The sequence below is a fragment of the Trematomus bernacchii genome, unplaced genomic scaffold, assembly GCF_902827165.1.
Source record: "Trematomus bernacchii unplaced genomic scaffold, fTreBer1.1, whole genome shotgun sequence".
Taxonomy (NCBI): domain Eukaryota; kingdom Metazoa; phylum Chordata; class Actinopteri; order Perciformes; family Nototheniidae; genus Trematomus; species Trematomus bernacchii.
The window spans coordinates 5,659,373-5,676,932 of record NW_022987648.1 but is presented as its reverse complement, the minus strand read 5'-3'; the positions used below and the strand labels follow the sequence as shown (position 1 = coordinate 5,676,932).

Genomic DNA, 17,560 nt, shown 5'->3' with positions numbered 1-17,560 from the left:
TGAGTCCGCACGAGTCTGCTGTGTTTTTACCAATGGATCCAATAAATATTATTATAGATATAGTTAGATTCCACCTTCATGATTATGAATCTGTGAGTGAATTGTTTTCTAACGCGACCCTTTTATTTAAATTAGGTCTTAACGTTTTTGCATAAATTAGGGCGTGGTCACATTGAGTGACAGCTCTGTCAAGTCACTGCTGCTGTTAGCTTATTGTCTCTCTGCTAGCTGCTCCGTGAAGCTACAGGGACTCTGCCTGCTCAGTTCATCCAGGGAACACAACTTGACCCCGGCCGTGTTTGTTTGTTCTTCATGCTTATATATCGGACTATTGTGACTCGCTCTGCGGTTAAAACAGAGGGTGCATGAATGCGGTTTTGCGGTAAGTGAAATTCGAGTACTTTATTTATGTGTTCATGATTTTAATCAGCTACGTAATGAATGTGTTAGCGTGTAAGCGAGTGGTAGCTACATCGGTGCTAACGATGCTAATCGTAGCCTCCAAGTTAAAACCATAGACCGTATATATAAAGGTTAAAACGAAATAGACAAGTGTTAAGTGTTAAGTGGGATAATACTGTAGAACAAACGGCTTCTGTTTGAGGTTGATAAAATAAGGTCATCCTTGTAACTTAGAGAGATATTTTATTATATAGGTAGGAACTTTATGCATCACTAAGGTTAATTTAAATTGGCTATGCTCGAGTATGTAGACAAGCTAATGTCGAAGTAGTGTATGTGAAATCAACCTCACAATAAGATGTGTGTATATTACAATTATTAATGTCATATTTCAAGATGATTACTTAGATATTACAATATGGTTGGTTGTGCTGGAGTTCATTATTGAGCTTACACGTTAACGTCACAGTCATCTGAAGAACGAACCCAAACCTTGTTGTTTTTATTAATTGCATTACCAAATTGGTATCAAATAAATAGTAAGCATTGGTAACACAACTTCCAAAGTTACAGTAAAATAAAAAGGACCCTGACTCGGTCAATACACAATCCAACATGTTCAACAGAAGAGAATAAGTTATATTGTTTGTACACATGGTTCTTTACATATATATCTGTTTGTTTAAAGTGTCCAGGTGATGCAGACAGGCTGGACCAGAGAGTGAGAGACAGAACTGGACTCTTCACAGCAGTGAACTTCAGCACAGGTACAAATACTCTTTTTTCATACTGTACAAAGAATCAAGAAAGATATTGGTTTAAATAAATGAAGTATTGACTTTAATACACTGATATACATTCCATTAAACAATACTAAATACTAGATCACCTACACATCAGTTAAGTTGAGGGTTTTTTCCATGCAAAAGGTTACATTTAGATGTTAACAAGCAATATGACTTGTCAGCTTTCTAATTTAATGTATTGAAGGCAAAGCTATTTAACACATAGTGAGAACTGCTACTATTTATCTCTCAATATAGTCTGTAAAAAACGTGGTAAAAGTTATTCTTTCAGTGAGACAAGTTGCACTACGTTTTGATAACAGTTCAATATTATTTTGATAATAAAATATATTTCAATGTTGATGCATTTCATACTGTTCATTCATAATCTGATTGTCTTTGTAGCTCACTGTTGAAATAAAAAACAAAACATACAAAACATATAAAATAATTATATCTACAGCCCCTAAACACACAAACACACCGCTTTCATAAATAACACAATAATAATATGTTTTATGTTTCCTGTAATTTTTGTTAGGAAAGGACATGCCTGAAAGACACGACTCAACATTTTCTCCTTCTCTGAGGGTCAAGAAGAACATCCAAGAGGAAAATTAAAAGCTGATGTTATGAGATGTTAAGAGCAGTACAAGACATTCACTAAGAAACTACTTTTATTGTGAAAACAAAGTCAGCTGATCGGATGCACCTATTTCCACATCTACACTCCATCAGCTGATTATTTCTATTTGCCTCACTTTATGAGCTTCACAACATGTACCTTGTACCGCAGAGTTTGCAACGTCACAAATAAATGGGGCCAATCTTCAGTCAGATGTGAATGTGTAATCTAACATTTTCAGTAAGAATAATGGACAAAAGGAGTGCAAATACAAATTCAATTTATTGAAATGTGAACCAAAAGTTCATCAAACATGTTTTAAATAAAAAAGCACATATGGACAGAAGGTGTAAACCTATTAAATGTATAAGTAAACACATTTAGTCAAATAAAGTGACAGACTAGGCCTGTGCAGTTGGTATCAGCTATGCCCAGCTTGGGCTCCTCCATCAGGCCTGGTCCTCCTCACAGAGGAAAGACCCTCAGTCCTCTCCAAACCAACAGACTGGACGTCCATCACACGGAGGTTTCTCCCTGACGTCTCTGCAGCTCTCTGGACACCACGCTGTCTCAATCCGTCCACACTGAATATGAGAGGGGAAAAATGAAAATAATAAATGCTTTAGACAATAAGAAATATAAAGTTGACTGTTGAGTTGCTCAGTTTTTTTAGATTGTCAATACTATTACTGTATAACTAATATCTCAGGTTAAGAGCCACATTCAAATAAAGATGGGTCTTTAAATACATTTTGTCTTTTGAATTGTTTGTCTAAAGTCAAGGATCTAGAACTGGTACTTATAGTTTTAATGATACAGTCTGGTTATAATGCGGTTTGGAGGAGGCCTCACAGGTAAGAGCACTAACTAGCTACCATCACATGTACCTTAGCTTGACTTAAATGTATTAAACGTATAATTAAGTGATAGCAAAATATAAATAACTAATGTCATGCAAACATATTAATATTTGCTTGATTCCAGTGTTGCATTTAGCACATTGCATACAAACGTTAAGGGATTTTAAGATTCTGAAGTATTATGCTAAAAACTCAATAACTTAGATTATTATTTATAGTTTTGCTGAATAGTTTCATGTCCGCTTACCTTAGAAACGTAAAATGTGACGGCAGTGTGCAGAAGGGGAGCATGTTAGCTTAGCTTCTTAGCTTGAGCTAGCTCTGTTACTTCCAGCTCGAAGGCAGCAGGTCCCGCCTCGGCTCCGCCTCTTTGCCCTTATTTGGAGCAGGCGGGAGTTAGACTCAGACGTCACTGTCGAGCCGTTAGTGGCCGACTCCGCCTACTAAGGGCTTCTCGGCAACTCTGCAGAATCCTATGGGTGACGTCACGGACCCTACTTCCATTTATATATACAGTCTATGATCTAACCGTACTATGGGGTGTCATCAAATGCCGTTGCCATGGTGACAGACCACTCGCCATGAAACACGATGTCGCTGTAAGTCCAATGGACACGGTCCGATCGTCCCCCAAACTTTGCTTGTATATCACCGGTCCAGCCCTCAACAGCTCTACGTCAATTATGGGGTTTCATCATATGCCGTTTCCGTGGAAACGCATCCCTCGCCTTAAAACACGATGTTGTCATGATACCTATGCAAATGGACCAAACACCACCAGACTTCAGATGACAGTTAATGATCCAGTCCTTAACATGGCTATGTGCCATTAGTGAGTTTTCCTCAAAAGCTGTTGCCATGGCGACGCATCCCTTGCAATAAAACACGATATTGCTATAACTCCTATGAAAATTGTCAAAAAGTGCTAAAACTTCACGTGTGCCAACAGTCCAGCCGTGAAGACATCTACGGGACAGTTTTGAGATTTCTTCAAATGCCGTTGCCATGGCAACACAATGCTCACCTTGAAACACGGTTTTCTCATAACTTCAGTGAAAATACTCCAAACAGCCCAAAACTTCACAGGTTTGGTAACGATGCAGCCATCAACGCATCTAACCGTATTATGGGGTGTCATCAAATGCCGTTGCCATGGCGACAGACCACTCGCCATGAAACACGATGTCGCTGTAAGTCCAATGGACACGGTCCGATCGTCCCCCAAACTTTGCTTGTATATCACCGGTCCAGCCCTCAACAGCTCTACGTCAATTATGGGGTTTCATCATATGTAGTTTCCATGGAAACGCATCCCTCGCCATAAAACATGATGTCGCTATAACTCCTATGAAAATGTTCAAAAAGTGCTCAAACTTCACATGTATGCTAACAGTCCAGCCGTGAAGACATCTCCGGGATATGCCGTTGCCATGGCAACACAATGCTCACCATGAAACACGGTTTTCTCATAACTTCAGTGAAAATGCTCCAAACGGCCCAAAACGTCACAGGTTGGTAACGATGCAGCCATCAACGCATCTAAGCGTATTATGGGATGTCATCAAATGCCGTTGGCATGGCGACAGATCATTCGCCATCAAGTTAGTTCAAAAGATTGCAGTTCAAATATTCTGCTGCTTTTCCAAGCCTTTTTACTTTCTTTTCTTCTCTCACACATTCAAGCCCCCAGTGTTCATGTATAATTTCAATCTAAACTCTTCACTTTCTTCTTACACATTACATTTCAGCATAGCAATTCAGCGTCAGCTTTTCAGCATAAAGCGTTCCCACTAGCAATTTCTTCAGGAATTGCATTCTCTAGTTACCCTTTGTTCTCTGTTTGATTTGGCCAAGCCACTATATATTTTTCGTGTTTTATCGTTGTGGCATGTCGGCTTGTTCAGTTAACACATGTTAAGTTGCTGTTATAGTTAATAGAGGTATTTTCTGTTGACCTCTTTTATGGGCGTATTAAAGATTTTTGGTTTAAAATGTTTTGGGGATTTCTGGGTCAATAAAAAAACCATTTTCTTTAAACAACTCCTGTTTTGTGTTGCCTTCCTACTTGGTCCCTAACACTCTCAGATTCCTGAACTCATCTTCCAAATTCCATAACAAAAACATATTAGGGCTTCCCCCAATTAGTCGACTTTTAGTCTATCAGTGAAAAAATGTATTAATTGTTATTTATAAATTTTATTTTAGCACAACGTAAAATGCTGTTATAATAATTTTCATGAACTGAAAACAAAAAGAATAATATTAATAATCATAATCATAAACGTGCTGTGCTGTCTAAGACGCTGTCTTACTCCAGCCAGCAGGTGGTCCCTTTGCTTTTTGTTTTACTTCTTCTTTTGTTAGTAGCAGCCAATGGGAAAGACTTACATAGGAAAGGATACCCACATGTTAGTAGTGGTTGACAGGGACAGAGATGAGACTATGAGAGTTTGAATATGTATCCATCCTTCTTTGCTATGTTGTTGAAAGCATTGCCTGTAAGTATTTTTGGCTTTTTTTTTACATATTCTTAAGAGGATATCAATGATTATTTTGCCGTTTCAATGTTGAAGTAGATTGCTATTCAGTGATGTTTGATGCATGGACCGCACATGTTTTGTAGTGTGTATTACACAGCACCTTTGCATGTAAACATATTCATATGCATATTTTGTGATGTTTGTGACGTAATTAACCGTTGTATATATAATTTTGCATCACAGCTAAGGGCCTAATCTTTTTCGTTTCTTTCAGTTTTACTCTGTTGACTTGTGGATGTAAACATCTTATTAAAGAAGATAAACGCTTGCCACTTGTCAAGGAGTTATCTATCTGCATAACTGTACTCATAACTACAGTGAGGGCAGAACACGTGCGACGATTAATCGAATAATCGCCGGAAGTGACGACTATTGGTCAACTAGAAAAATCTTAGTCCAGGGCAGCCCTAAAAAAATATTATATTTTTTTTATGTAGAACAATGGGACTATACCCCAAAACCCTTTGTTGTTCAAATCCAATAAATTATCATGTGTGTGTGTGTGTGTGCAGGGTTTTGTCTAAACCGGGAAACAGGGGCGCTGCGCCCTCTTACTTAAAGTGATCCCAGAAAACAATATGTATATTCCTCAAAAACTTTATAGTTACTCCAAAAATATGAAAATCGTGTCAAATAGAGCACCAGACGGCATACACAGCTTTTTTTTTACGGAGCTCCGACGTCGCGTTGTTGTTTACGTTGGCGGCACCATCTTGTATACGGACGCCATGTTCTCGCCAGGATTCATATCGCAAGATCAGCGCCCTCATACTATATTTTTCTAGAAAAACCCCTGGTGTGTGTGTTTTAATTTTCAAATGATTAAAAAGGAAGCAAAGGCAAACATGCTGTCCTTTAAGATCTTGTGCACATGCTTCATGTTTCCCCCAGGTGTCAGTGCCCCACTTGGGCCACCCCAGTAAACAACTGGACACGCTGATGTGTACATGCAAGTGGATGATTTATTCTATTGTGGTTAAAATACACATTTTTAAGAACTGATGAATGAAAGTGCACTATGGGCTTAAGTAATGGCAAAGGAAACTGAGTCCAAGAAAACAACCAAAACAGACTGACTGACTGACACATTGTCTACTGTAAATTCTGGTTTTGATTGTTTTGTTGAAACAGCACCTCATTGTTCTGAACAGAGCAGAAACCGACCCACATTTCAAATATGCAGAAAACAAATGCTTTGCTAAGATCTAAGGATCTCTTTGTAGCTGAAACATCATGCATTAATGGGAGAACAAATGTTAATGTTTGAAAACCCATAATATCACACCTTCTAGTATGTCAGAAAAGGTTGAGTATGCAGAGCAATGTTATGAATAAATATGTCTAGTTGTATTCAGATTTCATGTGAGTATGTCCTTTGTAGCGCAGTTGCAGTGCATACTGAAAGTATAAAAAGTATGTGATTTGGAGAGTGAGGCTGTCAAGAGGCACAGATCAGTGCCCTCATACTATATTTTTCTAGAAAAAACCCTGGTGTGTTTGCTTTGAGCTATATGCTAATGTTGACATGCTAACATGCTGATGCTTAACTGGTATAATGTTGACAATATTCATCTTTTCAGTTCATGGGTACTACAGTGGTGTAGCCACCATAGAGTTAGGGTTAGCCCTATACTCATTGGCCCACCCTGACCCCTAGATTCCACCGGGTCCGTCTGCGGCGCGTTACGGACGCGTTACGGACGCGTTACGGACGCGTTACGGCTGCGCCGCGGTGCTCAAGGTGATCGCGGCCACTCTAGTCAATGGGTGCTATTCCACCACACGCGGCGCGTTACGGCTCAGACGCGTCCCAGAAGCGTCCCAGAAGCGGCTCGGCGCAGGGCTTTTCTAAAATTAGGATCGAATCCTATTTTTGTCGCGGCGCAGCCGTAACGTAAAGTCGGGCAGGCAGGAAGTGGAACGTTCAGAGCTATATAGACCTATATATATACACACACACAAACTAATTTTGCAGACCCTATCCCTCCGTAGTCTTTCAAGTAGGAGGAGAAATGCCAGCGTTCTCCTCCGGTTTACAGGCACTGTGTAAATTATATATATAGAATAATTATGATGATGAATGCATTTTTTTTACCACTAAAATACAGCAACACATCTTTGATTCATGTCGTTTATAACTGGAATATTACAGTTATTATTAACTTTGTCTGTACAAAGTAGCCTGTCCAGGAAATATGCCCAAATCAACAAAAACTGCGAGCCGGCAGGCAAGACTCTCCGCTTCTGAAATGCTTCTGAAACGCGCCTGGTAGGGTATGACGCCGGAGGAGGCCGGACCAAAACCGCGGCGCAGCCGTAACGCGGCGCAGACGGACCCGGTGGAATCTAGGGGTCAAGTTTCGGTGTAAATTGTATTTATTTATTTTTTAAATTTTTAAATGTTTACATTTTTAAATTATTATTGTAACAAAATGTATTCACCCATTGAGAATATCCAAGCATTCAAAGTGAAATTCAAGAGAACAAATATCGAGTTGAATTAATGTTGTATGTGTGTTATCCTCTGAACCGAACTCATTTACGGTAAAAACTGGTTGTTGGTTCCGGCCATAGACTGTACCGGCGCGTGCCATAGTAACGTGAGAGAGGCAGAGAGCTGCCTGCAGGGACGCGCTTTTCTGTCAAATGTGCAGACATTTCCCCAGCCCAGGAGCTGAAGGTGCATTTACGAGGGATGGATATGTAGACTGGAAGCACCTGCGTAACTCGTTGGAGAGACATAAAAAAAGCGAGGACCACTGCAAGTCCATGAGCAGGTTTGAATGCTACTAGCATGTAAACATTCAAACACACATTAAACACATAGTTAAACTGAGGCTTGGAGATATCTGTCCAAGTGATGAAGAGAAAAATAGGGGAGCCCACATGCATCAAAACCCCATTCCAGAGAGTCAACATGAAATTGAACATACTTCTGTGTTGTGTGCTCCTGATTTCTCTTTCACTGTAGAAGTTCCTGCTCTCCTAAATCCATCCGTGTGACTTCATCTTCCTTCAGCTTCGCCGTGAGGAGCTCTCAAATCTCTGAGGAGCTGAGCTGAAATTTCAGTCCAGTTGGCCATTGAATAACTTCTCCCCCTTTCTATTCTTCTGTAGGCCGCTACCTCTCTTGTTCTCTCTCTGTTTAGTCTCTCCCCATGTGTTACCACGGTTACCCTGCTCGTTTGTTTGTTTCATTATTAAGCCATCATGAAAAGCACTACAATCGATCCCTGGGAGCTAGCTGTCCCTGCGTCATCCTCACTGGAACTGACTCACCAGTATACACTCATATGTTGTTTGTTTAATCCATACAAAAAGCGTGGATTAAACAAAACATTCCTGTACCAAACAACTTGAAAGAGAAGGGTTTAGCAGGTAGGGTGTGCAAGAGATCACATGATTCAGTAGGTCAGCTAAGGGTAACTGGTCTTGTGTATCTAAATACAGTATCTTGATAGAATGATTTATATTCTTTCAGGTCTAGATTGTTCCAATCATTTGAAAGGTCCCCTATCATGCAAAATGCACTTTTTTTTTTTACATAAATGTGTCCCCGGTGTGTAAGGAGACTCACAAAGTGTCAGAAAATACAACCCTCTCTCTTTTCCTCCTTACCCACATCTCTAAATACGGGGATACAACGGAGCTGATCCAGATTTGCTGCCGATATGACGTAAACTTTGTTTACATTAGCAAGCATTGCTAACACTCAGAGCTAACCTGTACTGGAGAGAGTATGTTTAAAGGAACTCACCTTGTGGTAAACCTGTGAGAGGAAAAGCGTTTGAGCTCCATACAGTTTCAGATATAATCCTTGATGTGTTTTTGAACATAATACAGCGTTTAATCACGGCAGCGTTTAGCTGAGTATCTGGTTAGAATTCTCCTGCATGAGCTCTCCTCTTTTCTTTTTTTTTAAAGCTACAGACCCAGAATCAGCACTTCTCTAACAGGACGGAAATAGAGGGGTATGAGGCATGGCTAGAATGAGTGATCTGTTTGGTATTTCGAGCAAAACACTTCATAGACTGTTTTTTTATATATCTGAGACCTATAATATATGCCTAAAAATAGTATAATAGGAGACCTTTAAGGCACACCACCTTCTTCCAGCCGTAGGCCTGGCAGGAGTCTTTTGGCAATCTGGCTAAAGTGATGACAGATGAGAAAATAACCACATTTGATAACTTGAATAACTATCAAGGACAGCCTATATAAATCAGTAAAGTACATGTACAACAGACTGGTACATGTGTTTACCTACCACAGGGGTGGGGAACCTTTTTCCTCTCAAGGGCCATTTCAATTTTTTCAACATCCTCCGAGGGCCGTACAAATGATTGACCTCTGCTTAAAAATACTAAAATCACAGCCCATTCATTCCAACCTTTCTTTCATGCTGTGCAAAGAAAAAGCAACCTCTTAATCCAGATATCTTGCCATGACTCACGCATGCATGCAGGTGCACGGTTGTGGCATGACCATCAAAACAGAAAGATATGGACACAAGATGTGTGCAAATGTATTTAGTTTCCTATCCATGTGAACATGATTTAAGTGGGGGGGGGACCTAACCTCCTCTAGGGGGGTCCGGGGGCAAGCTCCCCCGGGAAGTTTTTTTTTAAAATGTTGAAGTTAAAAGCATCAATCTGGTGCACTTTGAGAGCAAAATTAAGAGATCTATGGATACATCTCTCAACACCCATATGAAACAGAACTGTAAGCAGATTTTCTTTTTCTTTATGGATATTTTACAAATCACTCCCCTTTCAAACTGTATTCTTGTTTATTAATAACAACTTTTTTTTACTGTCATATAGTATTTTATACCTGTTTACTTTATTTACCTGTTTACTTATTTTTTTATAACTATAATGATCATATAAAGATGTGCCTTTACCTCACTGGTTGTAGAAAAAGCTTCTTATATTCGTTAGCATAGCTAGCTAACCAGATGCTAATAACAACAAAGTTATTGACTGTATGATCAGTATGTCAGATGAACAGACCGCCACTGGGCTTACAACTAAAGACACAGCCACGCAAAAACTGCGGCATATGTACGGCACATGCCGCAGTAATAAATAAATGTAGTCTACATTTCATAAGAGGTGTAAAACCTGAGAGCATTTTAAATCGCATTTGAACTAAATGCTTATCTGTAGTTGTATTTGTATTGTTGATTTATTGTGTGAACGAGGCGATATAGAGAAGGTTAAACTGTCATTATTAGGCTGTTATGTACTGTTGCAGTGGTAAGCAGGCCTATTGTTTTGGGATATGTGTGGAGTCAGGTGGTCCGTGAGTGTTTTTTTATTGGTTAAGTGTCCTTGGTATGAAAGAGTTTGAGAAACACTGCGCTAGTGGATTGTCAACGGGGGGAGCCTCGCTGCGGGGAAATTATACAGATGGCTAGTCCGCCCCTGAAAAATGCCTATGCACCCGTTATTATTAATAATATTAATATATATATTAATTATTTTGTAATCATCTCGCGACCCCCACTCGGGGTCTCGGGACCCCCCGGGGGGTCGCGACCCCCACTTTGGGAACCCCTGCTCTAGGAGGTGATTCAGGTGATAAGGTGGGGGGTGTTACCTTGGTTGGTGATTGGCTAATGGTTACACAAGCCAAAAAATCGTTATGACATCATAAAGTGGCCAAGAGGGGACACATGTTTATGTATAAAAGACATGAAAAAGTGGATTTTGCATAATAGGTGACCTTTAAGTCGACTAGAATAAGGATTGAGGCCTTATTTGCAGAATTGATGAGTCGGTGATCATTCGTTGTTTTAGTTACAGCAGTCTCTGTACGGTGGTTGGACTTAAAACCTGATTGAAATGTTTTAGGGAAGCGTGTCCTCAGATGTTTTAGGGAAGCGTGTCCTCAGATGACTTCAGTATGACGTGGTTAGTCTGTAACTTCCAGCCACTTGAAGTCATCTTATTTCTTACACTGACCACACCCTTTATCGTGCTCAAAAGGAATACATACGTTACTTTATCATTGTCCTCATTGCGACTTTGAAAATAATTTGCAATGTTCAAGCGACAGTTTCTATAAATATAAATGGTTAGTCAGCACACGCAACAGGGAGAAAGAGGAGGGGTTAATTGTCCACAGAAGAGGAAACAAAGGTTTTATAGGGGGACTTCCTATGATCATCAAACAAGTGTATGTTAGCAGCCAGCACAGTCTACGTGTTTGAAGTGAGCAAAATGATCATTGTATCAGTGGCCTACTTTCTCCTGTTAGGTAAGTCTGGTGTGTGTGTGTGTGTGTGTGTGTGTGTGTGTGTGTGTGTGTGTGTGTGTGTGTGTGTGTGTGTGTGTGTGTGTGTGTGTGTGTGTGTGTGTGTGTGTGTGTGTGTGTGTGTGTGTGTGTGTGTGTGTGTGTGTGTGTGTGTGTGTGTGTGTGTGTGTGTGTGTGTGTGTGTGTGTGTGTGTGTGTGTGTGTGTGTGTGTACATGACATGAACACAAAGGAATAATTCATTATCTATGGCATTTGTTTAGTTTGGGAACTAAATGATTTAATCTTAATGAACATAAAACATGCTGTCCATCACGTTTCTGTTATTTTTAGTGTCTGATGCAACAGGGATTCCTCGAGTCAACACAACCGTCGGGAAATCAACGATACTCCCATGTTTGATGAACACAACTATAACTGACCTACATAATCTACGATTTTACTGGCAGGATGAAAACAAGAAGGTTTTATACACTTTTGATAAAGGAACAGAGGTGCCAAAGCTTATGGACAGACTTTATCGAGGCAGGATCACAGCCTTCCATCAGGACATGAGAAGAGGAAATATCTCAATCAAACTTGAAAACACAACGATGGAAGATAATCAAAAGGTTTTCGATGTTTTTGCAACAGTGTTTGGGACTATGGAATACGGTGAAACCAATAAAATCTGCCAACTTACTTTACATGTTGACGGTAAGGAAGAACATTTCACTTTTCACTACAGGATTAATCAGATAGAGGAAAACAAACCATTCTCTCAGTTAAGAAAGGAGAAGCGATGTAGCGTGTTTTCCAAAACGTCTTTTGTGTTTGCAAAGACAAAAGTGAAACTTCACTTTCTTTCTCACAGCTCCAAACGAGATCCAGACTACCACCTGCCCTTCAAACCGGAGTAAGTTAATAGCAGAATTGATTGTTCTGTGTATCCTTTAACCGATCATTTCCTGATTTAAAACCATGGACTGTATAAATTGTTGACGTCTCTAAAATGCTTTAAAAGAGCCGTTGAGTAGTCCAATGTATGTGGTGGCCATCTTGACAGTGATGACTCCGCCTAACTCCTGGCTAGTCTTAGGTTGCGTTCGAATACTCCAAAAAAACAGCTCCTAAATTCTAACCCTATCGTCTATTCCTTGACCTCGGAGTGAAACGTCATGGGGTTAAGGGATAGTGGATAGGAGAATTCAAAAGGACTTAGGAGAAGAGACTGCGGCACTTTAGAGAATCCGACTGCACTTTCACTATCCGACGTGTTTATGATGCGCCAGCGGAGGTCATAAATGTGCGCCTGCTGCTGTGGGGAAACTATGGAAACTACAGTTTTCTATACAGCGGACTACAACATGGATGTTTAATAAGAACGAGGGACTACTGTAAACTCATCTAGAGACTCTGCACCGTGCTCTGATGCTGTTGTTTTATGCTTTATGAACGGGGACAACAGAGAAACATATTCTTCATGACCAAAGTTGGAATTGAAATAAAAAAGGAAAGTGAAACTTATGCTCGTCACCCTCTCCCTCCGGTCCACATTAATACAAATGATCCCAATACGTATGATTGTATGAAAAGATCTTAAAATCAATACAAATGTATTTATTATAAACGTTAGTCCTTAACATCTATCACTGTGTATATCACCATTCAAACATCTTTTAAAAGTTGAACAAACCCCACACAGCTCAGTAAAGACTGTGAAATGTTGACTTTATTTGATCATTTCAGTAAAAACTAACGTTCATATTTCTCTTTTTGATTATAATACTGATGAACGTTCAAAACAAAGCACTTTGGCAACTTACCACATACGTTTTAAAATGCTTAATAAGCACCGTAACTTTCATGATATCATTTCTCGTTCATAATCGGTTGTTTCCGTGAACAGCCGACTGTTGTGTGACGGCAAATGCTGCGGCCGCAAGGCATTGTGGGGCAGCATTTTCTCCTCTCCTTTTGGTTAGGGAGGTCCAGTGGTTCCTAGGCTAAAGGAGGTTATAAAGGAAGTTTGAAACCTCCTTTCCTTTTAATTTAGAGAATTCGAACGGCACTTATCATGGCTGCCACTGAGGGACTTCCGGGTCATTTCACTCCGTTAGGAAGGTTCCTAAGCTAAATGGACTATTCGAATGCAACCTTAAAATGGGCAAATAGGTGGATTGTGGGTGGAGCTGAGGAGCAGATAGCTAGCTGTTAGCAGCACTGTAACCCTAAACCGGAAATTAGTTAGCGTATAACTACTTCAGGTTCCCTTACCTCGATGTCAATGTTTTTTTTTATGTGTTTTTAGTTAGATGCCTGAAATAAGTAAGATCTGTCAACACAAACAAGAGATTTTCCCATTTTGACCTACAACATTTCTGGCAATTGTATTTTCATTTCAGAAATGACAAAATTGATGTTAATGTGGAGATAATCCTGCTAAACAATACGTGTGTTTGCCAAAATCTTATTATCTGCCATATTCCGTAATCCAATGACATCCAAGAGAGCACTTGCAAAGCTAACTAACTTATTAAAACCTACAGGAATGTATTAAACCCTCCAACAGGAAGTCTGCAATCGTTCTGACTTACCCAGCTGGCCTACCTGGCTATTTGCAACCCTGTTTGTGTCCCTCAAAGCACGCTGTGCGCAAAAGGTTCCCTGCAACAACCTCAAGTGAACTGTGCAAAGTAGGAGAGACATTTTGTATTGTCAGACAGATGTTAACAAGTTCAAGATACAGAAGGAGTTTTCATTAAATGCGAGGGTGGAGGGATAGGTTTGAATTGGGCCTTATTCAGACCGAATCACAGGGACACACAGGAAGTAACATTGTGTCAGATTTACTATACACCTAATCATGTGGTGCTGCTGACACCTGCTGGACTAACAGTGTAATGCAAATATACCAGAGGCCCTTTTCCCAGAACACTTGTTAACATGTCTCAGTAGTAGAGCCATCTGTAGTGTTTTTTAAGTAACGTCTGTTTTTGTTCCTACTACTGTATGACTATTCAAACTGTCTCATGTGAAAAAGGCCTGTTCTGTTACATATGAAGAGATATTCATTCTACAGGAAGTGTTATGATTGTTAACACTTTAAACAAAGGATTACTGATATACATAATACATTTTTGAATAACTATAATACAAGCAAACAGAGCCAGTAAACAATGAGTGATTAAAATAATCAAAGATTCAATGGCTTTGTCATATGCACAATAGCTACAGCGTTATTTTGGCAATGCAAATATTAAGGCTCCTCCAACAATGCAACATAATATACTTAAGACAAAAGTAAATATTGTGGAAGAAATAGTACAAATAAAAGAGTGCAAAATAATTGTTTAGTTTAAAATGCAAAAATAACTGAACTAAATTATATATAGGTCAATTAGAATGACATCAAATAAAACCAGATTTTTAAATACTGCACAGTGGAGTAAATTGAAATACTGTGTATTGTAATAATACATAAATACGTATGTAGACTGTATTCATGAATTCAAGCTATTGCTCATTGACAGATTCCTATTCTTTGGCTACTACAACAGAACTAGAAATGTTTTTTATATATATATATATACATTCTTTTTTAAATCAGTTTTTTTCCTGCAGGTGGAGCCGACTGGAGCCCCCCCGCCTTGGCTGAAGCTCTCATGGTGGCTGCTGTTCTCCTCTGGATCTGAGGTTTATAAAGCACCTCAAATGTGAGTTGTCTTTTTAATGCACAGAGTGCAGGTCTGTTGGTGGTTCCCAGAGTCCACAAAATAAGATCAGGTGCTAGAGCTTTCGGCTTCGAAGCTCCGTTCCTCTGGAACCAACTTCCAGTGTTGATTAGGGAGGCAGACAGTGTCCATACATTTAAGAGTAGGTTAAAGACTTTCCTCTTTGGTACAGCGTACAGTTAAGACTGGTTTTAAACCCCCTTTTAAACATCCTCATCCTTCGTTTTATGGAATTGCAATTATTGTACTCTAACTCTATTTGTGTCATTGTGTTATGTTCCTTTTTCATTGGTATTTTCACATTTATCTTGTAAGATATGTTTGTTGTTTTTACATTGCTTTTACATTGCCAATTGTGTTTGTTGATTTGTGAAGCCCTCTGAGACAAATATGATTTGTGATATTGGGCTATATAAATAAACTTGAATTTATATTGAATTAATTTAAGGGCATATCATTGTTCAGATATCAAAGATGACACAAATGACATCACTATGAATGTTCTGTCTTTCCTTTCTTGTAGAAATTAAAGGACATGCTGGGTGAAAAGCGTCTGCAGCAGCTTTCACATTTCACAACGTTGTTTCACCTATTTCCATCTAATGATATGTTTCTTTGAAATGTTTATGAATTCTATAAATCTTTAATACATTAAAAGTATGTTGAACACTGGGTACTTAGTATAAACACACATATACTAGGTTAGAGGGTGCTTTGTAATAATGAAGCTGCTTTATATTTATATCTACTTGATATTTATTTTCATATCATTATCATGATATAAGTGTGATAGTGAATATTTCCAAAAGCTGTGTAGAAAAAAACATCATATCGTCAACAAGTGTCCTTGGCAAGCTACTGAACCCCAGATTGCTCCCGTGGGAATGTCTACGATATTGAAGTAGTTGTAAGTGACTCCTCTTGAAGACACTGGTACTGGCCTACCATGCCACCTGTCATTAATGAGGAGCACTGTTTGTGTGCATGTGAGTGTGCATGTGAGTGTGCATGTGTGCAGGTGTAGATGTAATGCAATGGCCATCCAAGTCTGGGACCATGAACTGTTTCAAAGAAACAAAATAGAACCTTGGGGGATGTAGTCATTGGGGGAGGGTATAAGCCAAATGGACAGCAGCTTTGAAGGGATGACTGTTGATCTTTTTTTCTTCTTTTTTGAGATGAAGTGCACTGGAGACATAAGCTGTAAGACAAACTGACTCAGGAGGAGCAGACTGGGAAGATGCCATTGGAATTAGCTAAACAAATAAGGAGAGAGGATTTTCTGCATGACCAGTAAAAGAAAGAAAGCTGATACAGCACATATATGGGACACTGCAAGGGTCCCACTGGGAGGGTCAGGGGTCAGTCTTTAGCAAGTAACACCTTAATAAAGACCTTACCTGCAGTGAACAACTTTTGTACTCATCTAGACACCTGTGTACAATGCTAACCACATTCTGTGTCAGCTCATTTGCTGGTGGGAAAAAAATAATATATTATGAAATGATGAAGTGAGGGTTAGGGTCCTCACTTACAGTACATAGCGCTATTCCAATCCTTACAAACCCTAAAAGCACTTTCAAATATACAAGTCAGCATTTACCGATTCACACACATGAATTCAGAGGAAGAGGCTGCTACACATTCACACACACTCACACACACCTTTAGCCATGCCATCAGGAGCAACTTGGGGTTATGTATCTTATCCAAGGAAAGATTGAATCGGCCATTGTTGCTTACGGCCACCCCTGAAGAGCCATATATTTTGTGAATTTTATGATGTAAAAATGTGATCCTTTTGTGTGAAACATAATAATAATATTATATTAAAGAGGCTCTATTCTGTTTTTTGGGGTTTTCCTTTTCCTGTAGTGTGTTATATATATATAGCTTTTTGTGCATTTAAATGGTCTGCAAAGACTATAATCCCAAAGTTCACCCCTCCATTGGACTCCTTTGTTTGCTTCCATAACATAATGACATCACTATCTGACTCGCGCCTCCGTTGGCTAGCTCTTCAAGACATTGTACGTGATAGGCTAAGGGGTGTGACTTCTTTAAGCATTCAAGAATCACAACAGAACCAGCCAGCTAACCAATCAGAGCAGACTGGGCTCTGGTTTCAGACAGAGGGGGAAAAGACGTGATGCAGCACAGGCAGTATGAGAACAATAAAGAGCTTTTTGAACATTAAAGCATGGAGACATGTCACAGTAGAGACACTACATACTGATAGGAACCTGAAAATGATCATTAGATGCCCTCTTCAATAAGAAGCCCATCAATGGGGTCCTTCCATCCTGATGTTGTCGGTGCTTGGACTTAAATCCTAAAAAAGCAGCCCCCAGAATCTGCTCAACACCTTCTTAACCTGA

The 17,560-nt window shown here is 39.5% G+C and overlaps 1 protein-coding gene across 1 annotated transcript; it reads left to right on the top strand.

The window, feature by feature from the left end:
• The first annotated feature begins 11,231 nt into the window (after positions 1-11,231).
• LOC117485567 (CD276 antigen homolog) lies at positions 11,232-17,032 on the top strand. The gene is made up of 5 exons (XM_034134149.1): positions 11,232-11,473; positions 11,803-12,165; positions 12,323-12,364; positions 15,073-15,164; positions 15,706-17,032. The coding sequence occupies exons 1-4, from the start codon at positions 11,395-11,397 to the stop codon at positions 15,141-15,143; spliced, it is 555 nt and encodes a 184-aa protein (XP_033990040.1). The 5' UTR covers positions 11,232-11,394; the 3' UTR covers positions 15,144-15,164; positions 15,706-17,032.
• Positions 17,033-17,560: the final 528 nt, after the last annotated feature.

Coding starts and splice junctions, on each gene's coding strand:
- LOC117485567 (XM_034134149.1), top strand. CDS start 11,395: ATGTTAGCAGCCAGCACAGTCTACGTGTTTGAAGTGAGCAAAATGATC. Junction 11,474..11,802: donor GGCCTACTTTCTCCTGTTAG/GTAAGTCTGGTG, acceptor TGTTATTTTTAG/TGTCTGATGCAACAGGGATT. Junction 12,166..12,322: donor ACTTACTTTACATGTTGACG/GTAAGGAAGAAC, acceptor TCTTTCTCACAG/CTCCAAACGAGATCCAGACT.